The 15373-nt window shown below is 48.0% G+C and overlaps 6 protein-coding genes across 6 annotated transcripts; 5 read left to right on the forward strand and 1 right to left on the reverse strand.

The window, feature by feature from the left end:
- Positions 1-169: 169 nt before the first annotated feature.
- Positions 170-1751, reverse strand: N7471_002288 (cytochrome P450; the record flags this gene model as incomplete). Its single annotated transcript, XM_057275008.1, has 5 exons — positions 170-845; positions 899-1014; positions 1070-1261; positions 1319-1612; positions 1677-1751. The coding sequence occupies 5 exons, from the start codon at positions 1749-1751 to the stop codon at positions 170-172; spliced, it is 1353 nt and encodes a 450-aa protein (XP_057139646.1).
- A 510-nt stretch (positions 1752-2261) lies between these two features.
- Positions 2262-4043, forward strand: N7471_002289 (MFS transporter; the record flags this gene model as incomplete). Its single annotated transcript, XM_057275009.1, has 5 exons — positions 2262-2696; positions 2754-3155; positions 3211-3328; positions 3397-3651; positions 3706-4043. The coding sequence occupies 5 exons, from the start codon at positions 2262-2264 to the stop codon at positions 4041-4043; spliced, it is 1548 nt and encodes a 515-aa protein (XP_057139647.1).
- Positions 4044-4896: 853 nt separating this feature from the next.
- N7471_002290 (chromate transporter) lies at positions 4897-8481 on the forward strand (the record flags this gene model as incomplete). Its single annotated transcript, XM_057275010.1, is given in 9 exon segments — positions 4897-5286; positions 5345-5466; positions 5528-6099; positions 6154-6731; positions 6751-6864; positions 7076-7196; positions 7252-8071; positions 8145-8235; positions 8302-8481. 9 exon segments carry the CDS (start codon positions 5032-5034, stop codon positions 8479-8481), a joined length of 2853 nt encoding a protein of 950 aa, XP_057139648.1. The 5' UTR covers positions 4897-5031.
- A 779-nt stretch (positions 8482-9260) lies between these two features.
- Positions 9261-9563, forward strand: N7471_002291 (uncharacterized protein; the record flags this gene model as incomplete). The annotated part of the gene is made up of 1 exon (XM_057275011.1): positions 9261-9563. One exon carries the CDS (start codon positions 9261-9263, stop codon positions 9561-9563), a length of 303 nt encoding a protein of 100 aa, XP_057139649.1.
- A 29-nt stretch (positions 9564-9592) lies between these two features.
- On the forward strand, positions 9593-11399 carry N7471_002292 (uncharacterized protein; the record flags this gene model as incomplete). The annotated part of the gene is made up of 4 exons (XM_057275012.1): positions 9593-9666; positions 9724-10041; positions 10094-10634; positions 10689-11399. The coding sequence occupies 4 exons, from the start codon at positions 9593-9595 to the stop codon at positions 11397-11399; spliced, it is 1644 nt and encodes a 547-aa protein (XP_057139650.1).
- A 2830-nt stretch (positions 11400-14229) lies between these two features.
- Positions 14230-15104, forward strand: N7471_002293 (zinc finger MYND domain-containing protein; the record flags this gene model as incomplete). The annotated part of the gene is made up of 4 exons (XM_057275013.1): positions 14230-14248; positions 14311-14821; positions 14881-14968; positions 15027-15104. The coding sequence occupies 4 exons, from the start codon at positions 14230-14232 to the stop codon at positions 15102-15104; spliced, it is 696 nt and encodes a 231-aa protein (XP_057139651.1).
- Positions 15105-15373: the final 269 nt, after the last annotated feature.

The raw sequence follows: 15373 nt of genomic DNA on the forward strand, positions 1-15373 counted from the left end.
GGTGCCATGCTACCGTACCTTTCTGGGTGTCCTGCCAGCCCTGCGATTCCGGCAAAATTTCAATTTCAAAATGCCAGAACAACTTAGCAAGTACGATTCGTGTCTCCGCCGTTGTCAATCTAGTCACAATAATGTTGGCGAAGCCTCTTAATTTCTTCCGTTTGGAGACTCACCTATTACCCAAGCATGTTCTAGGGCCGTAACTGAATGGGTTAACCACAGATAACCGATCATTTGCGAATGGCGAACTGCTTTCCTGAGCTTCAGGTAACCATCTCTCCGGGCAGAAATCATCCGGCCGATGGAAATTTGAATGTGAGTGGTAGGCCGCATGCTGGTGGACTCCGACAGTAGTACCCGCCGGGACAAACTTCCCATCAATCGTCTCACCACCAGGAGGCACAAAGCGACCGGTTGATGAGGGTGAGGGGCAGTGAATGCGCAAAGATTCTTGCATGACAGCTGCCAGGTAAGGCAGTCGAGCGACCCGTTCTGATGTAATTTCAGAATCGGATGCAAATTCTGCACGAACCTCCATTGCCAACTTCCGGTAGACGTCGGAATTAGTTGCAAGGGAATGCATGTTGGTTGATAGCCAGGTTGCAGTTGTGCCTGTCCCAGCGCCGATGATGGTAGCAGCGTTGAGGCGCATTTCCATCGGGGTCATCCCGTCTTTCTCGCCAAGCATATAGCTTAAAATGTCCCGACGATCCGTGTTGGTCGCTAGACGTTTCTCAAACTTTGCACTGATGATTTTGAAGTTCTCAAGCGCGGCTTGGACCCGGAACTTGGGTAGCAAATATTCCCGCCATCCCACCAAGTTATATGTTTCCAGTGCTTGAATCCTGTTCATCGTCAAAAATTTGTTGCAGGCCCCTCTCATACGAGGATATCTCACCAAACCTGGGACTGAATGGACTGTGTCAATATATCCAACCATCGACCACCGTTTTCTTGTTGCAGTGCTCCTTCTGGTTGGCCGCATAGCAAGTCTCCAATGAGGTCCATCGTAGTCTGTCAAACTAATCAACCACATTGCACTCGAATCAGTGACCATTGCAGCTCTCACCCATTCAAAATACTTGTTGAGGTCCACGGGGGCCTCGTCACAGCGCCCTTGTAGTTTTTTGACTAGCAAATTGACGTACTTCACGATCGTACCATCGTGGTCCTTGATAGATTTTTCCGATAGGGCGGGCGCTAATATTCGCCGCAGTCGCGAATGGTTCGCCTTATCTGCACTGAGAATGGCATGCACACCCTGCAGATGCTGTAAGTCCCTCACCTGACGTCCAGTTTACTGCAGAAAGAAACGCACCTTCAGGCCCGGTCGGCTGAAGCCTGCCTGACAGTTCTTTTCCATTTCCACTGCGCGCAGGCCATAGATTGTTTTCCATGCTGTGTCTGTCGTGTAAGACAGATGATCAGGCGCAATTCGTACCACGCTGCCGTATTTCTCATGCAGATCAATGCTTTTCCAGACTAACTGGCCTGTCAACCGGTAGTAGATCCAGACCAATTGTGTCGCTGCCCATAGGTTTGGACCGGGGTACGCCCGTAGTGGGTGCAAGTAGATATTATAGAGACCACGGAGGGATATTCCACCGAGTAGCTAAGATCGAAAGTTTCATTCAGCATTGAAACGCCGTGGTTTGGAGCTCTCGATTACGACTCACGACAAAGACAGAGAGAGGAATGATCAGCGGGCTGTAGAGCACCGAGAGTGCTTCGTATGCAAGAGAGGCTACCATGATTTGAAATTGAGCCAATAGTAGAAAAGATAATCAAACAAAGGAATGCACAGGCTTTCAATATATATCGGAACTCGGTGTTGTCGAGCTATACTCAACGACCGTTGCTCGGGCGGATGTAAGTCGCGGAATTTGTGTATTGCAAATTACACTCGGACTTTCGGACCCCGTTCGCAGTTCGGGATTGGTCGGGGTCCAGGCCCAGCCTGGACGCGCATAAGCTTAACCGACGCCGGAGCGGGCCCACTCCATCCCTCGGGCTAGAGCGGATCCCCAAATAACTTTAACCAACCTTTGCTATACTGTATTTTGTCGGCGATTTGTAGGGCCGACGGGCCACCGCATAGGAACGGTCCCGATGTAAAGACCCCCTTTATGATGTTTTTATGGTCTGGCGACAGCCGCCTTCTTTAGACTTAAACACTTGACTCAACCACAGTCGGTTGTATTTCTGTCATACTTCTTTCTCCAGGGCTTTCACCTAACGGGACAACCCCGGATTCTTCCATTATGTCGTCTCTTCAAACAGACCAGCAACAGCCAGCCTCCAAAGACAGTACCAACACATTGCCACTCGAGGATCAGAAGGATCTAGAAAGCCAATCGAATCAGGAGACCGAGAGTCTAGAGCATCCTCTTCTCTACGATGCAACGCCGCCCACCGTACTGGTTGACTTTGACGGCAAAGATGACCCCTACCACCCCATGAACTGGCCCTTCCGAAAAAAGGTTATCACAACACTCTTGTATGGCTTTACCACCTGCTGGATTACTTTTGCATCGGCCATCTACTCCGCAGGACTCGGGCAAGTGTCAGAGGACTTCCGAGTCAGCAAAGAGGTAGCAGCGTCCGGTATCAGTCTGATGGTTTTCGGATTTGGACTAGGTCCACTGCTCTGGGCACCCCTGAGTGAAGTATACGGGCGGAAATGGGTGGTGATAGCGGTATGTTTTTACGTTTCCTCTCTAGTGGCGCATGACAATAGGCTGACTGGGTTCCAGCCATATTTCGTTGCAGCCATCTTCTCTTTTGGAACAGCGACAGCCAAGGACATCCAAACCGTTCTCATTACCCGATTCTTTGCTGGGCTATTCGGAAGCGCGCCCGTGACAAATACAGGTGGTGTGATGGCCGACATTTGGCCTCCTGAGCAGCGTGGTGTTGCCGTTGTTGGATATGCGATCACAATCGTCGGCGGCCCGACACTCGGACCTATTATTGGAGGCGCCCTGGCTTCAAGCTATCTGGGTTGGCGGTGGACAGAGTACCTGACAGGTATCATCATGATGGCGCAGGTTACCCTGGATGTCTTGCTCTTGGATGAGAGCTATCCCCCGGTACTACTTGCTTACAAGGCTCGCCGGCTACGTTTCGAGGGAAAGAACTTCGCATTGCATGCCAAGGTAAGGCTATATATACAGCCCAAAAGCTTCGTTCGTCTTCTCTGACCGCCTCCAGCAAGAGGAATGGAATCTGTCGCTTGGAGAGCTATCACAAAAGTATCTTATTCGCCCCTTCCAGATGTTGGGTACGCCTATCTGCCTGTTGATGAGCATATATGCATCCTTCGTCTATGGTGAGTACCCCTTGGTGATTATCACTGATTTTCTTCCATGTACACAGCCCACTAATTCTTTTCTTTAGGTATTCTTTACGCAAACCTTGAAGCCTTCTCGGTCGAATTCCAAGAAATCCGCAGATGGGGCCCCGTTATCGGCAACCTTCCATTTATCTCCCTTCTCGTCGGAATCTTCTTTGCTGCGGCTGTCAACATCTACAACAACAAGTATTATTTCAAGCAGTTCAAGGCAAACGGTAATAAGCCGGTCCCCGAGGCACGACTACCACCAATGATGGTAGGAGGATTTGCATTTACGGCTGGTCTCTTCATATTTGCCTGTAAGCTGAACTCTGGTGATCGCGTCAAAGTAGAACCTGGCTAAACCATTTCAGGGACATCATCACCAAGCACCAACTATTGGCCTTCTATCATCGGCATCGCCTTGACTGGATTCGGTTTCACAACCATCTTCCAGGCAGCCCTTAACTATTTGATCGACACATTCACACGCTTCAGTGCCAGTGCCGTTGCTGCCAATACCTTCCTACGATCAACTATGGCAGGTGCCTTCCCACTATTTGTTCTGCCCTTGTATCATAACATCGGGGTTGACTGGGGTACCACCATATTTGGCTGCATTGCAACCGTGTTGATCCCCGTGCCCTTTCTGTTCTTCTTCTGGGGAAAGCAGATCCGTGCACGGGGAAAGTGGAGCAAGCACACCGTTTAGGGTCCTCATTCTGATGAAAATGTCCACCCGTGGCCAGCTGAGGCGAAGGGTGTAGTTCATAGACAGCGATTTGTGAACGGCCCTGGCGTTTCCAATTTCTTAGAACATACAACATGTACATTTAGTACTGAACTAGTCACAACCTTTTTGAGGTATTTGAGAACCACGCAGCACGCGTACCCCGTTGCGCTTGCGAGAAACCCCACTCGGTGAGGCTGTGGTCTACCCGGTCATCTGCGGGCCCATCAGGGTCGTTATGTCTACAATTCGAGGGATAACGTTGAATTGCAAGGTGAATCCCCAAAAGTATTGCGGCTCACACGCCATTCTTAGTCAGTTGAGTTTGGGGGTTTGGGTTTAGTGAAGTAAATCGGGAGGGGCCGGCAGCGTCGAAGTCTACCACATTTTGCTCGGCAAATTGATGAGCAGGGACATTGCCATAGCTCGATCCAAATAGGAGAGAGGCTGATGGGCAGCGCAGCATAGGTTACTTAGGGCTTGTTAGAAGGATAAACAATATGCGCCTTGATCGTTAAAAAGTGGAATAATGGCGATCCTAAAGGTGCATCTATCGTCTGCTGGCTGACTTTCAAAACAATAGTTCATGTTTTCAGCACAAAATCCGGCCAAAATTGCCTCTTGCTCGTCTTGAAAAACTCCGACCTCATAGGCAAGGGGCGGGGGCTCGACAAGCCCCTGAGCGCCCTCGTAAAAGCGGCGGGAGCTAAGAAAGGAAAGCCCCACCCGGCAGAGGAAATATGTTACGTACAGTGACCTATGTACTCCGTAGGTATGGATAACTTTAACGAAGCTTACTAAACATCTTGGCTTGTTTCGAATTTCTCGAGGTCCCCCTGGGCAAGGTTACCTAGAAGGTACGGCGAACATAGGTTTATAGTAGCACTCGTGCACGTTTGAGAAAACCTTATCCTCATTATCTATCTTATTATTTGTACTGGACGGATCCGCACAACTGTTAACGAACAGTATGCCACTCCTCTCCCCCATTTCGCAATGCATCTCTTCCCTCGCCCGGCTAAATCACAAGTGGGGAAGCCGCAAAGTTTCGAGGAAAAATGAGGGATGGGAAAAACCTCTGTCGAGTCGTTTGTTGGATGTCTTTCTGCGGACATGGGATCTAGGGTTTACAGCCTTCGGAGGACCACCAGTACACTTCCAGATTCTACATAGCAGGTTCGTGGAGGGACAGGGCGACAAGGAAAAATGGGTAGATGAGCAGACTGTATAAATCTCCCTTACAAATCCTCAAGTGTTATAGGGGCTGCTAACAAATCTCACAGTACCAGGAACTCTTTGCTATTTGTCAGGGCCTTCCGGGTCCCGGTAGCACGAAGATGCTTTTTTGCCTAGTTCTTTTACATGCAGGATTTATTCCTGCCACGCTTGCATTTTTCCTTTGGAGGTGATCTATACCATTATGCTACAAAGCCCGCTATTTGTTGATCTTCAACTAACCGTGTCAGTCTCCCTGGCGCAATTGGCATGTATGCCCTTTCACTTGGGGTGCAAAACATGAGCGAAACGCTTCCCAAACCTGTCTACTCCTTACTTTCTGGTCTTAACGCCTCCACGGTAGGTATTGTTGCACTTGCAGCTGTACAATTGGCCGAAAAAGCTATTCGCGATAAACTATCCCGCATCCTTGTGATCTTTGGCGCATGTGCTGGTCTCTGTTACAATGCACTCTGGTATTTTCCCGTGCTGATGATTATTGGTGGCTTCCTCACAAGCATCTGGGATGGATGGTTGTATCAACAAGTTCTGAGAGTAAGGATCGTGTGGAAGAACAGACATGCTCGTCCACAAGAACCGGATGAGGCAAATGGGGACCCTATAGCCATGGATGATATAACCCTGGAGGAGAATAGAGTGCAAAGAAGCGAGACGATGCGACCACGAAAGACAGATTCTAGAATCGAAGGACTACCACAAAGTGTAGTTGATACTACAAGACCAACGCAGTCCGCTGAAGCTCATTCACAGCAGCACATTATTCGGATTCGGGTCGGAGCTTTGGTCATGGGTGTCTTTTTTGGTGTGCTTACCACCCTAACAAAATTTCTGAGAGTCAACACTAATATTCAGTTAGCTTCCTTCATTGGAGTTCTTCTTGCGAGAGCCCAACTCACCACACCCCCATTGGTCCTCGACCTCTTTGCCAATATGTACCTTGCTGGCACTGTTATATTTGGTGGAGGTCCTGTTGTCATTCCCCTTTTACGCACCTACGTCGTCGATCCCGGGTGGGTCTCTAGCAGAGACTTCCTGATCGGCCTTGCCATCATTCAAGCTTTCCCCGGTCCCAATTTCAACTTCGCTGTCTTCCTGGGGGCGCTAGCACTGCAGAACTCGCGCTTCCCAACTGTCTTCGGTGCGTTTCTCGGCGGGTTAGGAATCTTCCTTCCGGGAATCACGCTGGCCGTTGCAATCCAAAGCTTCTGGCGCGTATTGCGGAAGAAGAAGTATGTGGTCGACTTTCTCAGAGGGGTGAATGCTACTGCAGTTGGGCTGGTGTTTACAGCAGTATACCGGTTGTGGGAGATTGGATACCTAACTCATGAAAGAAGCAACGGACAGAGTCTGGGTAAGGAACCGTGGTGGGTAGTTGTTGCGACGGTAACATATGCAGGGAGTGCATGGTTCAATGTGCCTCCGCCTGTGGCAATTGTAATGGGTGCCATTTTAGGGTTATGCTGGTTTGGAGCTGTGGGGCGATAGCATATTCTGGCAACGTTGTTCTCTCTCGAGTCTCACCCCCACCGTCAAGGCGCTAGCTCGAGCATTGGGCACATTTAAATACGTGATTTTTTAAAATATTTTCACGTGACTATAGATCGCCCTCATATATTCCCCTCATCATTAACCCCTAATCTAGAAAAAGCTGAAAAAGCCTCGCTGACACCCGTGGACCGATGTCTCGCTGGCCGATTTCTAAGCAAAATGTTGTTTTTCAGCCTGCTGTTTTTCACAGGCCGATCCATGGCTGCTTCTAACTCGACAGCTCTAGTCAGCTGGCAGTTAGAGGACAGCAACCGCTCCACATGGGCTCTGGTGTGGTCCTGTTTGTCGACAATATTCGCCTGTACCTGGACAGTCCTACACCCGAATCTCCCTCGCCGAAACTCGCCCACCGTGCGAATAATTATTGCGAATTTCGGATACTGGCTCCTCGCTGTCTTTTTCCCAGAGTACGTGTTCGTAACCGCTTCACTGATGCGTTACCGAGCAATGCTATTGAAGAAGGTGTGCAATGAAGCACAGAAAACCCGATATCTTGAATCAGTGGACCCGGATGCTTGGCTGTCCAAACGGGCTAGGCCACTAGAGCAAGCGCAAAACCAAGGCTCTGTTGATCCCCATCCATTTCGCACCGAGTGGACGCTTCGAAAATGTTTCTGTATTCTTGCTGGTGGACTTGCCATCCAGACCCAGGACGGGTGGATCTATGTCCTCCGACGAAACGACATGAAACCGTTCATTGAGGCCGGCATAGTCGAAGATATAGACTTTCACGATCGTGATGTTGAAGACCGTGCCAAAGCAGATTCTTTAGGCAAAACCTTCACTGTCCTTCAAACTAGCTGGTTCCTAGTCAACATAATAGCAAGATGGGCAAATTCTCTGCCGGTTTCACCAATCGAACTAGCGACAGTCGCTTATATTGCCTGCGGTATACTGTTGTATGCCATGTGGTGGTACAACCCTAAGGATATGACCACACCTATCACGATTTATGTCCGATTTGATCGTAACGATATACCGACCCATCTTCTCGATCACACGGCAACAAATCCCCATGGGTGGGTTCACCGTTATGCACAAATTAAGAAAGAGACCGTGTTCTCTGTCTTTGCGCAGGCTGCTCGATGGTTTATTGGCGCAGCCACGGGACCTGTTGATACAACAGACGACCCCTATACTGGTCTCTATAAACCATCCCATGGATTGATTGTGACCGCTATCAATACCTTTGTTGCTTTCCTTTACTGTGGTATTCATCTCGCCGGGTAAATAGCCATCTACCCTTAATTATATAGATTGTTGCTATTGATTTACTAACAATTTCTTTTCTCTTTATAGATGGACTTTCCCGTTCCCCACTGAAGCTGAACGAATTACTTGGCTTGTCTCATCGCTTGCTTGTGTCGCCCTCGTTGGTATTTACAGCCTAGTGAGCACCATACCTATATATGTGATTTGGTTTGAGTCAAAAAATCTGTTTCTTTTCTATACTAAGGCCTTCAATGCTCGAAAAGGCTTTTGGTATCGGATAATTCTGCTCGTCGAGCTATCATGCTTCGCCATATACGTGATTCTACGTCTGATCATCATGGCCCTAGCTTTTACTTCATTGAGAGCTCTTCCGGTCGGCTCCTATACGACTGTTGAATGGGTGATGAGCATTCCGCATGTTTAAAACTGGCTGGAGGAATTAGATTATAGGGGCTTGGGGAGTTAATGAGAATATGTTGAGTCTACCAGACGAAAGGTTCGGGCTTTGTGAGTCTCATGAGGTAATGATGATTGCATTCTGTTGATCTAACAGGTATTCCTGTTGGGAAGGAAACTTTAGTCCCGTAATCTCCTTCTTAGAGAGCTCATCTACGCCTTCCACGGAGGAACGGCCGTAGGACAGTATCGGCTGTATCCCTCCAAGCCAATGGGTTTGGATTTCCGCCAACCACTGGTAGATCAATGAGGCGGGAGCAATGAGTAGATTTCCTTGGTCAAGAAAGAATACAAGAGAGCCGCAAGAAGAGACTGCTGTGTTTTTCAATAGAGAGAGGGTGAGTAGCAGGGTGAGCAACCCTCCTAGCGTACGCGACGCACGCACGGACCGTGAGTTGGGTTCTTGTCTACTGCGGTATACGATGTCCATGGATATCTCAATAGCTGAATAAGGAACAAAAAATGAGTGAAGGCCGTACTCGTTGTACCAAAAATTTCATGTTTCAGCGATTTTATTTCATGCAGGCATCAGGGAAGGTTGTGAAAATGACTTCAATAGGAAAGGCAGCCTAGGGGCTCAACTTCGCCCGGCCCCCAAATATCACATGACGTGAGTTGCCTTTGCACCACGACTCATATTCCCAATCGGCTTGCTCCGTTCCCATTCCTGTCACTATCTCCCTCATTGCTGTATGTTTTAAGGTCTTGCCAAAAGGCGAACTTGAGCTTTCCATTGGTTTTGTCCAAATGATGCCAAAATCAGGAAAGTCCTCAGAGGCGATCGGCCCCGTCCTTCGTTTGAGACCTGTTGCTCAAACCGAAGCCGAAGAAGTAGAGCCAGAGCCTTGGAAAGGGACGATTCATCTTGATGGGCCAATGGTCCCGCACCCTTCGTTTCTGAGAGAGTATCCACCAGAAAATCGCTCAAACTACGCAACAGACATCACCAAAGACGAGTACCGTGCGCAATGGAAAGATAAGAAGGAGAAGCTGCACCAGCAGATTCGAGCACTCAAAAAAAGGGAGAAATTGGTTCCCCCGAAATACTAGCGGTCCATGTTACGTGGCCACCAGTCGATATGACGCAAAGGAATGGAAGGACAGATGATAATCTTGAATCAGCACTGGAAAAGTATTACGTTGGTGCTCTGCAGTACAGTCTCCTCCTAGGTCTTTTCCCATGCAATATTGTTAGGCTAATTAAAGAAAGCTATCTCATACCCGGTGAAGAAACACCTCTCAAAATGATAGAGCGGTTTGGTGCGGATTGGGGACTCAACGCTCGAGGTATCTATTACCGTCATTATTATTCGCCGGAATATGTTACACCATGCCATAATCTCTGGCTTCCTTCACTTCATGGTACCCATTGGAGCCATGTCAGCGAAGACGGTCGTCGTGTCAGAGCAGAAAGATTCCTCAAGCATAGCTTGGACAACGAAAGATTTAAGAAAAGCGAGTACGCTTGGGAAGCTGATGCGTGGCAAGACGTTTTTGGTCTGTTAAGGGAGGACCCAGCGTTGGCAGTGTGAGTTTCTATCTCCTGGAGTGGGTTATAGCGGTTGACCAATTGAATCAAGAGACAAACACGAATACAACACAATTAAGGAAAAAAGAAATGATGTGTCATGTCTACTCGATGGCCAACCAAAATTTGTTAGAAGAATACCGGATGCTACTTTTGGACTTGCGACCTTCAAACCCGCAGATTACCCCGACTATCCCGATTCTTTGGATGTATGGAGTCTAGATCGTGACCGCCTTGAATCCCTTCTCCTCCATCGCCACTGCGGTCTTATTTCAGACCCACATTGGGGAGATGTAGACCTAGTCTTCCCTTTTGCTGTTTATGAAGCTAAGGGATGGAGTGGTGACCCTCGAGAAGCTCGCCGCCAAGCTTGTTCAGCAGGGGCGGTTTACCTCGACATGCTAGACAACTTAGCAAGAAAGCCAGGGGCTTCTGGTGGAATAAAAAGACCATACCAAACTGCACAGAGTTGCAATAACCAGGTTTTTGCTCTCACATCCTTTGGAGCTCATTGGCATATTTTGGTGGGCTACAAGCGACTGCGTCTGGAGAGAGAGCATGCCGGACATGAAGGACTCAGTGAGTCTGTCTATGTAAGTGTGGCCAATGGAACTAAAGTTGCCTCCATATACTCATTGTGAAAATAGGTTTTTCAAAGGATCTGGAGCGGCCGGGTTGTGACCAAGCGCAAAGCGTGGGAGCTCTTGTCATTGGTCGACCAGATACATTCCTGGGGGGTGACAGAGCACCGAGATTCCGTCATTCAACATCTAAAGGCCTGGCATGCATTTGGCAGGTTATGCTATGCCAATGATTCTCAATTCCTGGATCAGCAATTGACCGCAGATCCGCTCAAGGAATATAGGGAAGAGCATGGTGAACCGATCATACTAGGACCAGTGGCATCTTTACAGCTAGCGGGTTGGGTCAAGAACTTGACTACGGATACTCGAGACAAGCTACGGCAGAGGGCTATATTTCACTTCTGGGAAGCTCGTCGACGGGATGCTGTCGCCAATAGCGCTGATGAGCCTATAGAGTGGCGCTGCGTACAAGGGGATTGTGGCCCAGCAGAAAGCCCGGGGTATCCATTAACAGGCAAGGAAGAATTCTCAACGCATTGTCGCCAGGCCCATGGATACAGTGACATAGCCATAGCGAGGCTAGGACACGCTTTCAAAGAGCTGAAATATCTTGAAGAACGCCCCAATGAGCCAAATCTGCGGCAGATGAAGAGATCGAGCTGTGGGGAACCTGGACCATCTACAAAGCGATATAGAAGTCAACGCTCTACAGCCCAGGGGGAGTCTGACGTCGCCAAGGGAAAAGCTAGAGTTATTGACCTAACTGATGACTAGCGAAATCCTCCCGTCACCATACTATAATTTGGCAATTACAGTGGTTTTCATGATCTAAGTCACAGGATGAGCAAAATAAACGACTCAAGTAGTGGCTGACATCCTCGCCATGAGGTGCTCCGGCGGTGCCTTCAGAACTTGGTATATTGCTGCAATTACCAAATATTGTATCACACCGAAAATGATCAAACGAATAAGATGCTCTGTTCTGATCACCATTTCACGCAGTGAGCGTTATTGTAGTTCTCAATGAACTGTGTTCCCGTTACAAAGCTTTATACCAGGTTAGGACTGTGTTTCATTAACAACATGAACTTGGTAATTTCTCTATACCCACCACATAAATACCTAGGGCCTCCTCAGTTTTTCATATAGTGGCGGCGCTGGTGCTACCGCTGCCGCGGCTACAATATTTGGCGGCGGAATTGTATCCGTGTTTCCCCAAAACGCTTGAAACCGTGCTTTAAACCACCCCCAAAGATCGTATGACTTTCTGATGTCTGGGTTGTTCATAGCTTTGTAAAGGGTAGATAAAAAAACCGACAGAGATGCTAAAAGGATATTAACAAGGTAAGCATTGTCGGCAACAAAGTAACAAATGAAAAAAGAGTTAGTGATAACAGAGACTTGACAGAATGCAGTTATTTTGGCTTTCCTCCGAGCAAAACAGTATCCTATGTAGATTATTAATAACCCAAAAAGGATCAGGAATAAGATATAGTTGAAGTTTCGGACGTTTGACTGGTGATACAGGATAACGAAGACAAGATTCGTGATGAATGAGTAAGGAAGGTAAATGAAGAAGACAAACAAATAACGAAAAAAAGTAGCTTAATGATAAAAACCAAGTCTTGCGGTGATTGTTAAAGAACAACCGTGAATGCGACCCAGGAAGTATGGGATTAGCCACTATTTCATCCATTGACCAGTTTCAAAATGGTGCAAACCTGCACTTGCACAGAAAAAGAAGAAATGTGATAATGAAGAATGGATAAGAAATGATTGCTTCAATAAGATAAAATCTCTTGGGTGTTGACCAAGAACCTTCATCATAATCTTCTGAGAATGCCAATTTGACGAAGATTGTTGCTGGAACAAGATAGGTTGCGCATGCTAAATGATGCGGCAGTCACACAATCCGGGTTGGTGCTGTTGTTAGGGTCCCAGAAATTGACATTTTCAGTGACAATCAGGGAGATCACTGCGATAGCGAAAACCCATACAAAGGAGCTGAAGACGTCATTTCTGGGAATTTCATATTCATAAGTCATTGTTTTCAATGTATGCAGGATACAATGGTTGGTTAAAATGTTTGTCATTACGAAAAATAAAAGACTGGAGGACAGACTATTTTGAAAGATGGTCAACGGCCCGCATAGCGCAAGGTGATGATAATATACGTACAAGGTCGCATGGTGGCGCTACTTAAGAACCGAGGACTAATGCCATAATGGTAGCCTAGATCTTTCCAAGCCCACTGGGGAAATATCAGCAACGTTATAATTCACAGTATCTCACCTGGGACGCGCTGCATGCAAATACACTTTGCAGTGTGTAATAATCGACTAAAGGCCAAGAGAAGAGAGTCTGTTGGCGCCTGGTTGTTGGTACATCTTCAGGCTAGGTCAATCTTGTTCTTTCTCCTCGAGTTCTCTGCTGGCTTGTTATACGATCGATTGACTGCGCTTCTTCTTGCCGTTGAGGTTACCCAGTCATAAGGAAGGTGTATGTGGAACCATCCTTCAAACCTGCTTTGACTAGCACTTCTCCATAACCCAGCGTAACAACTTGCTTGCCGGAGCAGTCTTTGTAGCATATGCAGTCCTAGGGTGATCCAACTCGTAGGTGTGGAAATCGTGGAGATCATGTGTCAACGACTTGTCTGAACCAGTGTCTAGGAGCCAGTCATTCGATCTTCTTTCTGAAACTCCGTGGAAGCTCATTTGCTAGTGACGCCTTTTAGTGGGTACCCTGTCGCATCCCGAGGTCAACATCTGCAGATTTTGAGCGGCATTTTCTGTGTGAAACAGCCTCACTTTGATGACTGACCCAATCCTCGATTGAACCCTCCGCCTTTGTATCCATTGTTGAGAAAGCGCCGAGTCGTGCATTATGCTTTCTGCCGTCGGGTCCAGTACAAACAGCCCAGATTCAATTATGGCTGCATACTTTGGACTGGACTGGGTATGCAGGCCACCACTGAATACCTGGGCCAAATCTCCGTTGACCGCCATGATGCAGATTCCCTCTTCCCCCCCACCGGGATGTATATGTGTCTCGGATCGCACTTGTCATGATTCCATGGATTCAATGTTAGAGATCTTGCACCGAAATATCTTCCCCGTTCCGCCTGTCATCCATGCATATCTGGCCGTTGTACTTACCCGTTTCATATTTCTGTTTTCTAGGCAAATCTGGAGCCCTGGAGGTATACTCGGCCGCTCATTCTGCCTCTGTCCTTGACGATATAAGACTTTGCTGGTGTGTTCTATTTAGCCTTAAGATAATATCAGGGATAGATATAATCAGGAATAAGAATTGAGACTATCATAAATGGGAAGAGCAATAGCAGGTTGCTGTATCTCACGACGTCTCACAAAATCAAGCAAACGAGTTATGACACCTTTGTCTCCATTGTAGTCCGCACCTTCCTCTTTCTTGTTGCATTTTTTCTTCTTCGTCTTCCTCACAAAGCCATCTCAGAATTTTCCTTATTATCCTGCTACCTTGCAGTCACGAACCTTCTTCTGTCGCGATTTTCGTTGGCTCCAAGCCACTCAGCCTCAAGATCATTCCAACAGTTACTTACACGTATCAAACGACTATCACCATGGGTCGATGGGGATGGCGTTAGTATTACCGTCCCTCGTCTCATTTACTCTACCTTATGTTTAACCAACCTCTACCTTAGACCTGTTTGAAGGCGATCAGGACCTTGACGCCGTTCTCACCTTGTCCAACAGCCTAGGCGTCAATACCGATGAGTGGGAGCACAGTTTGAGTGCGATGATTCATCAAACCGACATGCTGGCACCAGCGGACGCCGCTGCCCTCTACAGGACCCCTGAATATGCCGATTCGCTGGCCAACGTCACCATCCCGTACATCCGCCAGAAACTCGACACTGACAACTTCGGAGAACGGATGTTCGCTGCCAGTCGTGCCAAGGAAGGGGACCCGGACGACCTCTTCCAAGACTCCAAGTACCAGACTATCATCCTAGGTGCTCTCATGATGCGTGCTGGTGCCCGCATCAGCGCAGCGGATCTGCAACATCTACGCGATCTTGTACCCCAGATCAACTGCACCTCGCGCCGAACTCTTTTCGAGGACCATGGCTTCAGAACTCCAGGAAAGGTTCAGTTCCAGGCTGCCTTGGATCACTACCAGCCCGGTGTTGCACGTAGCTTCCAGGAGCCTAGGTGAGTTCTCCTTTGGGAGACTGACGAATGCAGACACTTTACGTTAACGACCTTGATAGCTGCTTCACGTGTGGAAAGATCGAGGACGATATTGGTCACAAGCCTCTGCAATGCAAGAAGTGTAAAGTCGCGACGTACTGCAGCAAGGTAAGCACGATACAGACCAGCTTTCTAAGTTATGTTCATGGGTATTAATTCTTCATAGGACTGCCAGCGTGACCAGTGGCGCGAACATCGAGTGAGCTGCGTTCCCCCAGGACAACGCCGGTGGCTGAACGTCTGATGGCACCTTTTTATGGGTTCCAATAACACTGGGGCTGGCAAGGATCAAGATTCTGATGTTTCCGGCTAGATTTTCCCTGGGTGTTTACGTTCATGTCCGCAATATCTCAGACCCAGTATTTCCTGGCATATTGATCGACTTTATTTCTATCTGCTCTTCTAGGTATTGATTCAATCAATGAAGTTTCAAATTCAATTTACACGCTGGCACCGTCCTATTCGTGGGGAAATGGCTGGAGAATATGTGCTAACACGCTACAAATGTAGTAT

The sequence above is a fragment of the Penicillium samsonianum genome, assembly GCF_028829775.1.
Source record: "Penicillium samsonianum strain IBT 33392 chromosome Unknown utg000002l_segment0_segment0, whole genome shotgun sequence".
In the NCBI taxonomy this organism is placed as follows: Eukaryota; Fungi; Ascomycota; class Eurotiomycetes; order Eurotiales; family Aspergillaceae; genus Penicillium; species Penicillium samsonianum.